Source organism: Amphibalanus amphitrite, unplaced genomic scaffold (genome assembly GCF_019059575.1).
Source record: "Amphibalanus amphitrite isolate SeventyFive unplaced genomic scaffold, NRLGWU_Aamphi_draft 000239F_arrow, whole genome shotgun sequence".
Classification (NCBI taxonomy): Eukaryota; Metazoa; Arthropoda; class Thecostraca; order Balanomorpha; family Balanidae; genus Amphibalanus; species Amphibalanus amphitrite.
The window spans coordinates 741,697-756,766 of NW_024881734.1; the positions used below are offsets into that span (position 1 = coordinate 741,697).

Consider the following 15,070-nt stretch of genomic DNA (forward strand, 5'->3'; position numbering starts at 1 on the left):
CGGTCGCTGCTGCTCCGGGCCCGGCCAACGGCAGACGGTCGCTATAGACCTCCGTCACGGATGAACGGAACCTGAACAGCGGTGGCGGCGACGACGACCACGGCGATGGCTACAGTAGCGAAGATTTGTTAGACGGTGAGTTGTTTAGAACACAGACGCAGCAACACGTGAAACCAGCGACGAAGCCGAAGGCGGTATCGGCTACAGTAGCGAATTACTTGCCAGGCGGCGAGCTGTTCAGGACTCAGGGGCGGCACCACTCGAGACCAGCGACAAGGCGACGAAGGTACTAGCAGCTATAAAGTAGCGAATATTTACTAGGCGGCGAGGTGTTTGAACGCCGAGACGGCACCACGGGAGACCAGCGGAAATGGGGGCCACAGAGAAGGTCGCTGATGCGATAGCAACAGCGGCAGTACGGAGCTCTTTGTAAGTCCGGTGGGTTGTGGCATTGGCCCGCTGTATACCCTCGTCTCCTCTCAGTCTCCTCTGTTCTCAGGGCCAGACGAGACGGAGGCGGACCGGTAATCATGTTGGAGAGTGGAGACATAGACCGTGGGGGACGGCGCGGGGGCGGGCAAACCGGACTTTGTGCTGGACAGAACGGCACGGGCTGGATCGTGCTCAGACGGAGATGTACCGTACTTAGACGTTCCTTAAGCGTACCGTGCTAACCTACCGTACTGACACGGGACTGGGGCGTAGAACCGTGAGACGGAGACGGGCCGAACTGAGACGGACCGTACAACTATGGATCCGGGCCGGAACTGGACAATACCGGACTGAACTGGAGGAAAGGGATGCCAACTGGCCGGCCAGGGACGCCCGGACACGACTGGGGGAGTGGGCTGCGGGATGACTATGGAGATGGTGGAATGGAGAGGAGGGCGAGGCAGGCGGGGCGCTACCGCAATGCGGTCACAGCGCTCGCTCGGTAAGACGGACGGCCAGACCGAAGGCCCGTCCGAGGACAGAGCAGAACAATGGCGTCTCGCTGCAGGGGGCTCCGCATTCGCTACTTTTTGTTGGTAAACGGCTGGCGCGGCAGACTGGCTGCCTGCCGCCGCGGCATGCATTCGGAACTCCGTCAGAGGTCCGACAAACATACGGGCTTGGTATCAATCTCTCTCACAGAGGCGGAACCAGGATCGGAATATGGCTACAGTGAACTCCAATACAAATCACAGCCCTTCGCGGCACAGTGATGCACCTAACAAATCTCGTCAAGGTTTCTTGTGGAAAATAAGATAACAAGCAACGATGCATGGCAGTGGTCTACTTCCCGATTCATCTATGTAAATTGACTGTGGCCCGTCTCGTTTGGTCCCGTCAAGCCCAACTGGCCGCCGTTGTTTGCCCTGGCAGCTGATGGCCACTTCCGTCCCTGCCTCCCACGACGGTCCTCTTCCTCAATAAACTCGCCGTTAGTGCCCCGAGCACTCACCATTCTCTGGTAGCGAGCGGCCTTGTGTCTGAAGTCGTCCGACCGCGCGTCTTCCAGCTCCCGGTGGTAAACGTCTCCGTGCAGAACGCGGAACTGTCCCGCGTACTGCATCTCGTCTGTGGACAGATAAAACTCACCGGTCACCGGCTTTGCATGGAATGAGAGACATCATCAACACGCTTAATTCAGATTTCGGAAAATGCATCAAAGCTCACATTCTAGACTAGCGGTGTTTCAGCCTTTACAACTTACAAGATAATTCAATGACCAAGTGAGTCAGACGGAAATGGGAGGCCCGTTAAATGGCTTTATAGAGCTCCAAAGTGAGATGCGACGAGCTCTCAGCATACAACTCCGATAAATGACGGCTACGGCTCTCAGGAAACAAGATGCCATTGCATTACTTTGTTTGGTGCACTGAGACAAAGATGTTTAGGGAATGAGACACAAATTGGGAATGATCGGGAATGGCCTTCTAGCAAGAACATTAGGCAAGTATGCCACCTGTTGTTTCCCGTCCATTGTTTCGTTTTTGTTACTCCTGTCGGCCTGCTAATCGATACTCACATTGTAAAGCTTGTTTATCCTCCTTGGTCGCGACTGAAAACAAACACATTTCAATCAGTTTCACTCAAAGGAAACAAGAAACAGGTCTTATAATAAAGTCGAGCGAACCAGCGAAATTCATCGATAGTCGATACCGTAATCGATACCGTCTAACTATATTTTTAGTGAAACAAAATATTGGAGCTAATTCATGTTAACATATTAAGAATTAACAAGTATATGCAAATCTGCAATGAATAGCGCTTAATACAACGTTATACCAAACAACTCAAATAACGCCTAACTACGTCACAGAAAAACAGCTGCCTACCTCCGAGGTAGGCGGCAACGGACACGATGCCTATAACGGCCACGATGACGGCGACTATGGACATGCTGAGACAGAGGCCTCCATACGAGCGGTGTGTGTACTTCCGGCCCGACTGGAAGTAGAGCTGCAAAACACAGATAGTTGTGTCAACACACAGAGCTTTGGAAGCCCACGGGCTGTGTCAGCCCGCCCCAGCAGAGCTGTGTCAGCCTATCAGATTTGTCAATTGTCAGCCAGTCAAATAGCTGTGTGCATCAGCACTCAGCAGAGCTGTCAGTTGTCCTACAGAGCTGTCGCCTGCCTACGCTGCACTACCGCCGTTCGGCCCGCGGTCGAGACGTCAAGGCTCGACGAGACAATCGCACGGAACATGCGGTTACTCTAGCACGTGATAGTTGGCACTTAGCAGGCCACTGCACTGCTTGACACAGGAAATAATAAAAATGCGGCAGCTTAATTACTGATGCCCTTGAGTAAGTGCGAATACAACGGCGGAAAGGTAATATCGATGGTAATCAACAGAAGCCCACGGGTGACCTTCGGCGGTCGCGGATCAAGGAATGCAACTTCCGCGAAAGGGTGTGTCAGCTTTCTACCCCGCTCTGTCCCACCCTGGTCATTGTGATGAGGAAACATCAGCGGTCCACCCCCGAATGACTCGCAACCAGGAACTAACGATGCATCCCACTGACTCGATGAACGCTTCGGGGAAGAGATGTTGCTTAAACCCTGATAGCTGACAATAAGGGCGCTTTTAATTGGAAACAGCATTAACGACATTCGAGGTGAACTGGGCTAATCGTGATCGTTGAAAAACACGATTGAAAAACAAATATAAAATACTAAGTCATTAAAGGTGACTTGACATTCTCTGGGTCACTGAAAACTTATGAGATGGTCCTCGAATTTCGTTATACACCCCACTACTAGAAGCGTGACCTTCATGACCTGGCGATCTTGGTGACCGGGTTGTTACCCGGTGACCCTTGTAACATTCATGATCCATCTGACCTTAGTGACCTCCGCGATCTGTGACTTCTGCGACCATGTGGTCTGTGACCCATGTGACCCCTGTGACTTCAGTAATCTTTGTGACCTTAGTGACCTCTGTACCTCTGACCACCCCTCCTCACCTCGGGCGACTCGCTGGAGAAGGAGACCTCCCTGGATCGACGCCGGTGGCTGCTGCGGGCCCGCGCTGGCCTCGGGTGCACATGTCGCCGCATGTACTCGTCCGGCGTGACATAGGTCAGGCTGCCGCCACTCGCCTGCAACGCAAAACAGCAGAAAACAGTCAATGACCCAGCCAGAACGGAGCTTAACTAAGCGATGTTAGATGCATCGCGCATCGTTCAATTTGCCAAACAAACAACGTAGGTGTATGCTTTGCACATTAACTGTAGGTAATACCTAATGCTAAAGCATAAAGCGCAAAAAAAAAACTACAGAAAATCGATTTACCCATGCCATTCAGTTATACCTGATGTATACCTAGGTAATACCTAATGCTAAAACATAAAGCGCAAAAAACTACAGAAAATCAATTTACCCATGCTATTCATTTTGCGGTCCAATTATCAGATTGACCGTCAACCAACATCCCCGAACAATGGTTGAATCATGACACAGCATAGCATAGGGGAGAGTGGTGCAGGAGGCCCCCCCTTAAGCTCAGTTGCTATTTTTAGACAACTGATAATATTTAAGAGCTAACGTGTGCATGCGCTGTGAGCATGCATCATTTTCCCATACATATTTGCATTCAAAATGAATCTAGGGGGTACACAAACCGTAAACTTTAACATTTTGGAAAAAGTTGCAAAAGGGCCTCTTACACTATGGGTATGGTAAGACGCCCCCCCCCCCTCGGGCGTTTAACAAGGCAAGTCGACTTGTAAAAGACGTTTTGCGAACACAGCTGCAAGGCCTTTTATTTCGAAAAGCTAAGCAAATACGGTGTTATCGAAACCAATAACACTTCCAAAGCGCTCGAACAATGCGAAAACTAGCACAACCAAACGCTGATGACCAACGAAAATTGTACCTATTACCTCTAGAAAAAGAAACAGAAAAAAAGAAACAAAAACAAACTCCTTGAAAAAAGAATGCCACGCCTGCCGAAGGTGCAGGCGTTTTAGCATCGGGGGCGTTTTTTATCGGGGGGCGTTTTATAATCCTCGAAGGGAGGGCCTCTTAAAAAAATGCAGTGTTTTAACGTCACAATATTTATGGTTTATGAGACATTTGCAGCGCACCAGAACATGGTCTATTCTGAAGCTAACATGTGACAATTTCGATGAGATAAGATTGCATTTGATAGCCATTGTTTTTTCAGATATATAAGGGTGATAAAGATGCATATATCTAGCAAGTAAAGGGGCAAAAACAGAAACAGGCTTACCAAAAGTCGCTGCGACGCACCTGATACCTCAGGTTTCGTGAGTTGTTGTTTCAAGAGGGCTTCTGCTTTACAAGAACATTAAAAAATAAATAACATTATTGGTTTGGTAAAAAAAGCGATGGGGCCTCTTACCGACCCTGGGCGTCTTACACGGATCTCCCCTATAAGTACCACAACGTCCTGTATGACAGCACAATCTGTTTCGGAATCTGTTTCGGTTTTTCCTCCGTAACCACACAGCTGAAGTGAACGTGCCCCGGAATGCGTCACGTCGTGACGCATTCCGGGGCCATCCCGCGTCACTCCCGCTGCCTTTGTGCCCCGCTGAACAATGTTGCTCGCTGATGTCTGTACCTACTGGGCGAGTTACCGGCGCGGTGTCGGGAGGGGACTGTCCGGCCAGGGTCACCATTTGTCCAGTGGATAGTCGCTACCGCCCCCGGCTGGCATGACCTTCCTTCCCGGGCTCCGGAGGGTGTGCTGGTCCCGGTAAGGGGACAGGGAAGGGCTAACCTGGGGTGTGGCGCGGGGAAGGAACAGGGATGTGATGGGTCCGCAGGAGGACGGGAAGGGTCAAACCCGGCTAGTGCGGTGGTTCCAGGAAGGGGACAGGTAAGGGGCTACCTAGGGATGTGGTGGAGTCACGGAGGCAATAGGGAAGGGGACGGGGTGTGGTGATCCCAGTGTAAGGGGGATAGCCCGGGTTGTGGTCCTGGAGGACAGGGTAAATGAGGACCTGCTGAAAGTTCCGAGAAAGGAACGGGGGGGGGGGAGGAGGCGGCTCGCGCCAGTCGCACAGTGATGCAAATGGGGTCCACGAGTGGCCATAAATACCGAAAAGGCCCAAATTTCAAGTTCACCTAATCGAATAAATCTTATTATGGCCAGTCAGGCAAAGGTTTGGGGTGTCTGAAAAAACATGATTTTCATATTTTTGTCAAAACCGGGCTCGTGTATGATTGTCAGAAGTCGTGACATTTTCTATGTCGTAAAATGACTGTCAGATACTCGCAAGTTCAAAGGCCGCTAGCGTGCATTCATTTCGTACAAATGGCAAAAATTATACATGGCAATGATCCCCAAAGTCTGCTGCTTCTAATGCAGGGTCACAAAAAGCCGTATCTTTTTTGGTTTGGCGTTGATCATGTTGTCAACTATTTGTCATCATGTTGCAATCGCAGTTTTTTACTAAAAAATATTTGCTTTCGTTTCACCTACAGCAGTTTACACATTGTGTGCCCGTTGCACGGTCTTGCCGAATACCAGATTAGCGCGAATTTAATCAAAAACCCGACTTTCGATAAACTGTTATTTATACCTATCAATGGGTAGGAAATTGTCTGAAGTTATCTGATAGAACCTTATTTTTAAGCCACTTTACCATTTGAGGACTTATATCCCTGCCGAAAGTAGACCCACGCTCCGGTTCCTAAAATCGGGCTATGGTACTGATAAATATGTCCAGTTTTCAACGTAAATTTTACGGAAGTTTCGAGAAGATATATGAGAAAATAGCATATCACCGGATAGCACAATTCATGATGAAGCTGTTTCTGCTATCATGGTAGCTTTTCAATGAATGGTTTTTGAGTTTAATGAGTTAGAACAAGAGCCCTGCATGTGTATCGTTCTCACGATAGTATTTAATAAAGAAGTTGAAAAATGTCAAAATGGATAAAAATGGATATGACGAATAGGGCATGGCTGAACTCTCCGCACCTTTCTGAACATAAGCGAGCAAGTTTCAGCTGCCAGTTTTTGCCTATTTGCCGTCAACTCAGCTTTGAACATGTCTAGTCGGCCGCCCTATGTGACCTGACCAAGGTCGGGGGCGGCGCGGCCGGACAGGCTCCAGCCTAATAAACTATCTCAAGCACACGAAATCGTGATTTCATGCACTCCTTGCAAGGTCCGATGCTTCACCTATGCATTGTTGGTCTTACGTGACGTCATTTATGACGTCACTAGGGTAATAAGAGTTTTTCGTCAATAACTCCCGATTAAATTGAGCTAGCGAGTCGAGAAAGCCACCAATGGACTCAGGAAGACTTGCTGAATCGAATGATATGCAACATGACCTCCTTCAACCAACTTCGTGATCTGGAGGACTCTGACCTGACCTTGACCCACGGTCAACACCTGAAGTTAACTTCAGCCGAACAAAAAGTATACCATTCGACGCGCCTGAGTGAGGCGAACATGATGATACCAAAATTGCGGCTCTGCGGCATTTTTTCGCGAAGTTATTAATAAAAAATGAATCCGCGCCTGGGTCACTTGACCTGACCTCAGAGGTCACAGGTTGGCCTAAGACCTTAAAATCGGGTACCAGTCGCTGCGTCTCGTAACGGCGCACACGCTCGTTTTTTCCGCGGGGCTCTAGCTCCATCAGGGGCGAAACAGCGACGGGGGTCGTACCAACCCCCCCCCCCCTTCGGCCGGCGCGTATTTTGAAAACCAATAAGTCCGGCGAGGGGTAAGTGTCAGTTTTGGAACCAGAGAACCATTTTCAGTGGATCCGAGGAGCGCTGGGATTAAATTCGCGCTAAACTGGTGTTCGGCCACACTGTGCGTTGGTGCGCCATACCACAGCATTCCCTAATCATTTCTGAGCCGCACTGTGAAAAAATTAAGGCGCTAGCACAGGGCTGACCGGCGCTTCTAAAGTTTTCGTCCGTTGCGGCCGGGTGCCGCGGTGGGCGGGCGGCCGCGCCGCGGGCGGGCGGCCACAGCGGGGGTTCGCCGGTGCATCCCTCTCCTATTCCTAAACGAAGTGTCCTATCGTCTCGCAACAAAAACCAACGGGTTGCCCTTGACAAGATCTCGCGAGTGAGCATATTACTTTTGACTTAAGGTCAATATTTGACCTACTTATAGCAGGTCAAAGTCAAACGTCTGTCGAAATTGCAATCCGCGGTGAAAGCAATCCACCCCGACCGCGGCACCCGACCGCGCCGGACAAAAACTTCAATAACGCTGGTCTGCCCTGCAGCTAGCGCCTTAATTCTTTCACGGTGTGGCTCAGAAATGATTAGGGAATGCTATGGTATGGTGCACTAACAGGCAAACACTGTGTTAGCTGCTGTAGGTGAAACGAAAGGAAATATTTTTCACTAAAAAATTGTTATTGAAACATGATGACAGATGATTAGATCACCGCCAAACCAAAAGAGATACGGCTTTTTGTGACCCAGCATGAGAAGCAGCAGGCTTTAGGGATCATTGCCATGCATAATTTTTGAAGTTTCTATTAAATGAGCGCACGCTAGCGGCGTTTGAAGTTGCAAGTATCCGACAGTCATTTTACGACATTGAAAATGTCACGACTTCTGACAATCATACACGAGGCCGGTTTTGACAAAAACATGAAAGCTATGTGATTTCAGATGCACCAAACAAATCTTTGGTTAGCCATATCGCGTTTTACTCGGTTTGGTAAACTTGACTTTTTGGTATTTATGGCCACTCGTGAACCTCATTTGCATCACTGTGAGTCGGGCCACTGTGGTTGTTGAAGCCCCAGCAAGTGTCCCCATTGTACCGCCGCACCCGCCGGATGGGGCATCATACGACCGGAACCGCGAGGATTGACCACATAAGACGGCGGCAGAGGATAGTTTTTGTTCGAGGGCAGGTCATAATGTAGGTATGCTTATTAATTTCGAACACTTCAAATCGAAATGGCATTGCTGTTTTTTTATAAAAAAAAACAATGTCTGCATACGGATGGAAACACTTTGTAATTGACGTCAATATACCGCTAATACAAGCCGACAAAGCAATTCTAGGAAAAAAAATGTTCCATCCATTGACTTATCAAAGCCGTATTCCACTGCCGGTAAGTCTCAGTAGCACTAACTACCTGTCGGATTAAACAGGGACTGCCGCTTAGCTAGACAGTTCGAATATCTGATTTTGTGATTGGTTTTGTATCGAATGGACAGCATGTTCGTTAGCAAGGTCGCCGCTTATAATTTGTTGCCAAGGACAGCTGAAGTCTGTCTTCGAAGTTCAAGGCTTGGACTGAGACGGTTCATTGGCTGAAAGTAAAGGGTTCGTGAAAAATATTTCTTTCTTTCTGACATGCTTGTCTGAATTGCAAGCGCATTGATTTATGGTCGCATTCTATACTCTCCGAAATTCCGGGAAGATGATCTGCTTAGTAATTGGCGTAAACGCTGATTGGACGGCTTTCGAACCCAATGAAATCACCACTGCAATTCAAGCAAAGGGCCTGAAAAGTGCGCTACGTCCTTACCCATAACTATACCAGCCTGATTTGCGAGTAGAAAGCCGAGCGCCCCTTCTAGTATAGAAAGTTTATTGTTTAAGCATGTCATTGTTTCAGAAGGAATCGAGTGCGGAAAAGGAAAAGAAAACCGGCAACCGCCATAGTATAGTCGCTATCGTGATTCGTGTTGTGTCCGTCGTTGTGTCGTGTGGCCTTGCGTAGTGTCGGGTCAATGTGTCACGTGGTCTCGGATCGAAGCGGGTCTTCACACTCCACAGCAGCCTTCCATCTAGCGTCCACAATTTCCCGTCGACATCCACCGTCTAACCATTCACAACAGCTTACAAGGCACCAATCAACAATGGTCCGTAAAGCACGGCCGAGGCTCAATCAAATGCAGCGTCTTTAATTGATTCCACGGAGTCACGCGGTCAAGGACAGGCTGTCATCTCTCTCGCACGTCTCGCATTCCTCGCCACAGGCTCAGACTTTGCCGGCGCGGCGCAGACGAGGAGCGAACAGATTGGTGACGCCCCTCGCCCGGTGTCCGCCCCGCTGCATCTTTGTCTCTTCATGGTCAAACTCCTCGCTGCAGCGGCGACGGAGCAGCGAGTCGTCACTGCAGTTGCGACAATGCAGCGGCGGCGACAGTGAGTGCACGATCAGAGATACCACAGCAGCGGCGACACGGCGACACAGCGGCAATAGTCGCCGACGACCGAGCTGCGATTTACCGATTTTCTCACGGCGAGCGCGACTGGCCGGAATTCGGGCAGCAGCCGGACGGCGGCCAGTGACCGCAGCAGGACCTGGCCACTGCCCGGAGCGGGGCCAGCGGGACCGGGAAGGTCACGAAAGTAGGAGGAGGGGGGGGGGCGGCGCGGCGGATTTTTGCCGGTCGCCGCTCGCCGGGGGAGAAAGTACGGCCGGGTGCAGAGGCCAGACTGGCCTTGGCGATTGTTGAGTCGCCACCGCCGCCTCTGAGTGTGCTGCGGTTAGGTGAGGGGACGGTAAGCCCCCGAGCCCGCTATCCTGCACGGCCCAGTCTGCATTGGTAGACGGCTGGGGAATGACGTGAAAGCACAAATTGAACCGATGTCGAATTAAGGCGGTGACTTATCAGATGCACGGTGAAGGGTCACGCGGAAAGTGCGGCACTTTAATGGGGTGATGCGGTTGGCGAAAGGAAGACCGAGCCCAGAAACGGCCCCGAAATTGAGACAAACATGCATTTCTTGAAGTGAACGTGCAAGCCAATCGTGCATATCACGAATATCTGTGGAGGAAAACATTGTAGCATAAACAAGAATCGCACTCAAAATTATGCATAGAGTCAGCCATTCAAGGAAAAACATTTTCTGTGTATTCGCGAATGCCAAAATATGACCAAAAAACAAGTCTCACGTCACGACAGATTTGGGTCCGTTTCATATTTCATCAACAAGAACTGCACACGAGCGCCTTTCCCCAGAGACAAATGGCACGATCTTTTTAGAAGTAAGGACATACCATTCAACTCGTTCGCTGTCGTGAAGTGTGCTGATCGGGTGCATATGGCCATGAGCTAAAGCACGTCATGACAGAAGTATCGCCCAAATCCTATTCCCGGGTGCAGGCTTTCCGCTAATATGGCAAAAAGTGAATGTAAAGGTGCCATAAAGGCGAAAGGAAAGCGTGCGATAAATTGATTCGTGCAAATTTGCCGTCTATGCATACTCTTTCCTCGCGGATAGCCTTGCCTTGCCCCAAAAAAAGAAATGAGAAAAGGACACGCAATGACGGTTTGGAAGAGGAGAACATACGACTGAAGAATAGTACAGCTACTCCCAGTCACGGCATATCGGTCGAATACCACACAAAATCCTTGAGGAATTTGCTTTTTAGAACCACCCTTCTTATTTCCCATGAAAAAGAATGAAGTTCGAGATTCATCCGAAGATGGATAACGATCAAGCTTTTAGATGTTATCACACACAGCTAATTGTGTCGCACTGTGGCATTGGTGTTTGACGGGGTGGAAAATTGCTCTATGTGAAGGGCGTGGCTTGTAGTCGCCACGCGAGGCCCTCGCCCGGCCGGTCGGCCAGGCGTGACCTCACGGCAGCTGGGCTCTGACCGTGGCTCCCCGTGCCCGAGTACCTACACGGCCCGCGAGTCAGTCAGCCGAGTGTGACCAAGTGGCGGCCAGCCTCGACCCACAGCACGCTGCTCTGGTTTACTCTGTTTATCATGTGTCAGCGGACAACAAATAGGTCGCTGCGGGATGCTTTGGAAGAGTTACAGCTGTAAGCCGTTATGCTGACCAGTAAGCCTTCAGGTTGAATTCAATTGTTGCAAACTGAAGCCCAAAAATATCGCATACGCGGGATTCCATCTCATCGAGAAAAGTACGGTTGCTTTTTAATTGCAGACAGTGCTTCCGTGCTCAGAAGCACAAATGCCCAATCCATTTCAAATGTTTCTCTTAGTTATGCAAAATGCATTCCATTCAGCGTCCACCATTGAAATCCGCACCACTCGGCCATCACTGCCACTCGGCTCCCATTTACGACCCAGCCAGGCATACCGCGATCGTGACATGCAGCACATTGACATATCCTGCCGGCTGGCGTTTTTACCGCTCCGAGGCGACCCGGCAGGCGACGCGCTGTTTTTCCCCGAGCCATCGTATATGCAACCGGCCATCAGACGTGCCCTTGGCCTGCGCGGTGGGCCGGACCGCGAGTTCCTATGCCTATACTGAGTGAGTGTACCGACTACCGAGTGCTGGCTAGCCGCTATGAGTGTTACCAGTTGCTGGTAAAGTCGCAAGTGTTCCGAATGAGTTAATCAAATGACAGTTCCCGAGAGCCAATCGAGCGGTATATCGAGTGCCTATCCTTCGAAAGCCGACCGCGCCTTGAGAGCCCCTCTCCCGAGTGCTCGCCAGGGTTCTCCCTCGAGTGCGGACTAAGCCGTGAGTGTCCCTTCCCGAGTGCTCGCCTGGCCGTGAGTGCCCCGAACGCAATGCCGTCTGGTCATGAGCTGATCCGGCGGTGACGGAGCGAATATCCGGCGGACGACGCGGAGTCACCGGACTCGACCCGTCTCCAATGACCGAGAGAGAGATGGGACGAGGGAGAGAGGGGGCACGCGTCGGGAAATCTGAGAGAGGTAACTTGAGAACCATCCCGGTGAGAGGCCGTGAGAGAGACTCGTGTGGGACCTTGGAAAGTGCCGTGAGAAACGGGCAACTGTGTGAGAACTGGGAACAAAATAGCATTTTAGTGATCCAAATACTTTTGTGAGAAGTATTTTATATAATGTTCCTCAGGGTGGTGTTTTATAAGACCAGGCGGTCGACTTGACCTCTCAGGAAGCTCTGAACTGTCATTGCGCTCGGAAGCGCCGGTCATGATACGCACGGTGCACAGATACTGACCAGTCACTTTTCCGAGACGCAGAGACGCACGGCTCCGGAAGGATGGTCGCTGACACAGTGACACAGTGACACTGACACGGTGACACAGTGATACAATGACACGGTGCCGCATGATGCGTGGCAGCTAAAGGCGGAGATACGGAAGGAACATTGCATTATTTGAGTTTATTTTTGGCAAAGAATAATGTGCCCCTTTGCCATGAGCACAATTCGCAAATTGCCGTTAGAAGTAGGTACAGGGTGAGCCATAAAGATTTACCCATCGAAAATTTAACTTTGTTTCAAGGCGCGCTGACATAGCTATGTCATCTTTTACATACATATAACAACGTCATCTCCTAACTAATAAATGTAGTCTGTTTTCTGTATGCTTGCATTCTTCTTATGTTACGCGCCCGAGACGCGAGAGCACTATGGCACGCGGTCGCCGCACCGTCTTTTCACTTATTTTCCTCGATCACCCATGCTATAACAATGCTGCGCCGTATGTCATTTGCGGTGTTTCAGGGACTCGGTAGAGTCGGGTTTTCAGGATATTTCAGTTTGCGAAGCCCGTGGGGCTGAAGTCGGGGGTAAATTGTGCCCAGCATTCTTAAGACCAAAGAGTGTTCAGCAGCCAACACCCAGTGGTGATTCCTGAATTTCAGGAGCGGCGGATGTGCGTTAAGACGACCTCGCATTTCAGGAGCGTAGCAGAGAAAGTGGACGAGCATATACAAAATGAGCTACACTGTCAGGATTGGAGACAAATTTGCGACATATATGCAAAAGATGGCATACCTACGCCAACCGGTTTGGAAATAAAGTGAATTTATCGATGGGTAAATCTTTATGGCTCACCCTGTAGATGTTCATAAATTTAATGTATACGTTAAAGAAAGTCATTTACCTACAGGCTACAGTTACACAACTAAGTTTGATCGTGTAATGAGCAGCTAGATGCATGAAACATTCTCGGCTTTTTGATAACTATGGCCCCAGGGAGGGCCACTTTTTTAATTCACTTAACTGCCAATGAGGAAAATGAAACTGCATGGCTTCTGTACCCGAGCCAAACACAAGCAAACATGCTATAGGTGTTCGGCGACTCTCAAATTGGGAAATGGATTAAAAAAAAAACTGCACGCATGTCTTCACCAAGTAGGTAAACGGTAAACACATGGACAAAAGGTAGTATAGGGCGACATCATTAAATCAGTCAGTGAGGTTTAAATCCAAAATTACCTTTGACGACAGAGGCGCTAATGGTCATCACCAGTCACACCACAGAGTCGACCACTCAGTCTCCCTACCCCACAATCTGAATCAAACCATCCGTGGGTCCCGTTTACCTTGCGCCTCATGGCCGAGTTGCCTCTCCAGCAGTTGTCAGGGCGCTCACATGGCCACACCAAGCCGATCACAGTCTCACTAACACGTCGGATTTCGGGCGGGGGCGGGGGCGGCGCGGCCGGCGGCGGGCGGTCGAGGGCGGCAACTGTCTGCCCTCGGCCGTCGGACCCGCCGTCGGGCCCTCGGCCGCCACGCGCCGTCGAGCCGGGAGCGGCCGACGCGCGCTCAGGAGGAACGCAGAGCGGTGGCGGACGCCGCGGCGCCTCTCCGCCGTGGGAGTGGCCGAGCATGAACTGGGCCATCCCCGTTCTCATCCTGACCGACGGCCCTGGAGGCACGGCCGAGCGCGTGATGCGTGTCGTCGCAGTGAGCCGCGGGATACAGACGGATAGGTAAATGTGACGACCGGGACGATGGACGAGGAGACGGCTACCTGTTGTCACACGCCGTGGTGGGTGGGTGGATTGGGTGTGCTACCAGCCGTGAATGTAATAAATGCATGTGAAAATCCTCAGGTGCTGGACCTGCTGGTGTGTGTGTGAGATCCAGCTGGCAAAGTGTGACATGCAACACTCGTGCCGTCAGTTTCAAAACATTCCCAGGAAGGTGGTAAACTACCCACGGATGTGCCTGTCATGTTCCCCCAGGAAGCGGGCAGTGGAGTTAGTAGACGGAGGTGGTCGGAACTGACTACGTCCGGTCACGAAACCGGCTGCCCCGCCCCCTCCTGCCCCGTGAGTCGTGACGTCACGCAGGGTCACGCAGGGGGCGCCAGGGTCACGTATCTACGACAGGGTCACGTCAGGGCCAGAGATGTCACGGACACGTCAGAACTGCCGTCCGGTGGAACGGACTGACGGCTGCCAAAATTAAGCCGAGCCTAAATTGACGGGACGCATTAATGATACATGTCTATTGTCTGTTGTCTAGAGGGTATCTTGCTGTGTGCCTTCATAAACATAAGTAAGCCAAGAGAAATGGTGGATTAGATTCAAAATAGTAATGTTGGAGGTGGGGTAATGTTTTCATTGCCTTGATCTGGCATCTGAACCCAAACTCGTCCACATCAAATAGGGGTTCGGTTCGATTCGTTTTCTGGTCAAACAGCCTATGTGCGTATCATTATTTCCACACTTTCAGTGAATAGGGAAAGGGATGGAAACAAAAGTTGTGCGACCCATCATCCAAAATGATTGATGTGGAATAACCATCGGAATTATATGCTCGTGGAATGAGATAAAAAGCTAAGTCCAGGCTGCACGCACGATATGACCTTCATTGTCGATCAACGTGCATCTCAATGAAATTATTAAAGCACTTATAGTTAAGTTACCGGTGTCGTATACTTTAGATAGAGAGTTTTC

At 50.4% G+C, this 15,070-nt stretch overlaps 1 protein-coding gene across 1 annotated transcript in view; it reads right to left on the reverse strand.

Annotated features, from left to right (window-relative positions):
* Positions 1-15,070, reverse strand: part of LOC122386080 — a 48,424-nt gene that overhangs the window by 26,487 nt on the left and 6,867 nt on the right. Inside the window, 4 exon segments of the mRNA XM_043374881.1 lie at positions 1,445-1,560; positions 2,012-2,044; positions 2,322-2,445; positions 3,455-3,589. Coding sequence (XP_043230816.1) covers positions 1,445-1,560; positions 2,012-2,044; positions 2,322-2,445; positions 3,455-3,589 — 408 coding nt within the window.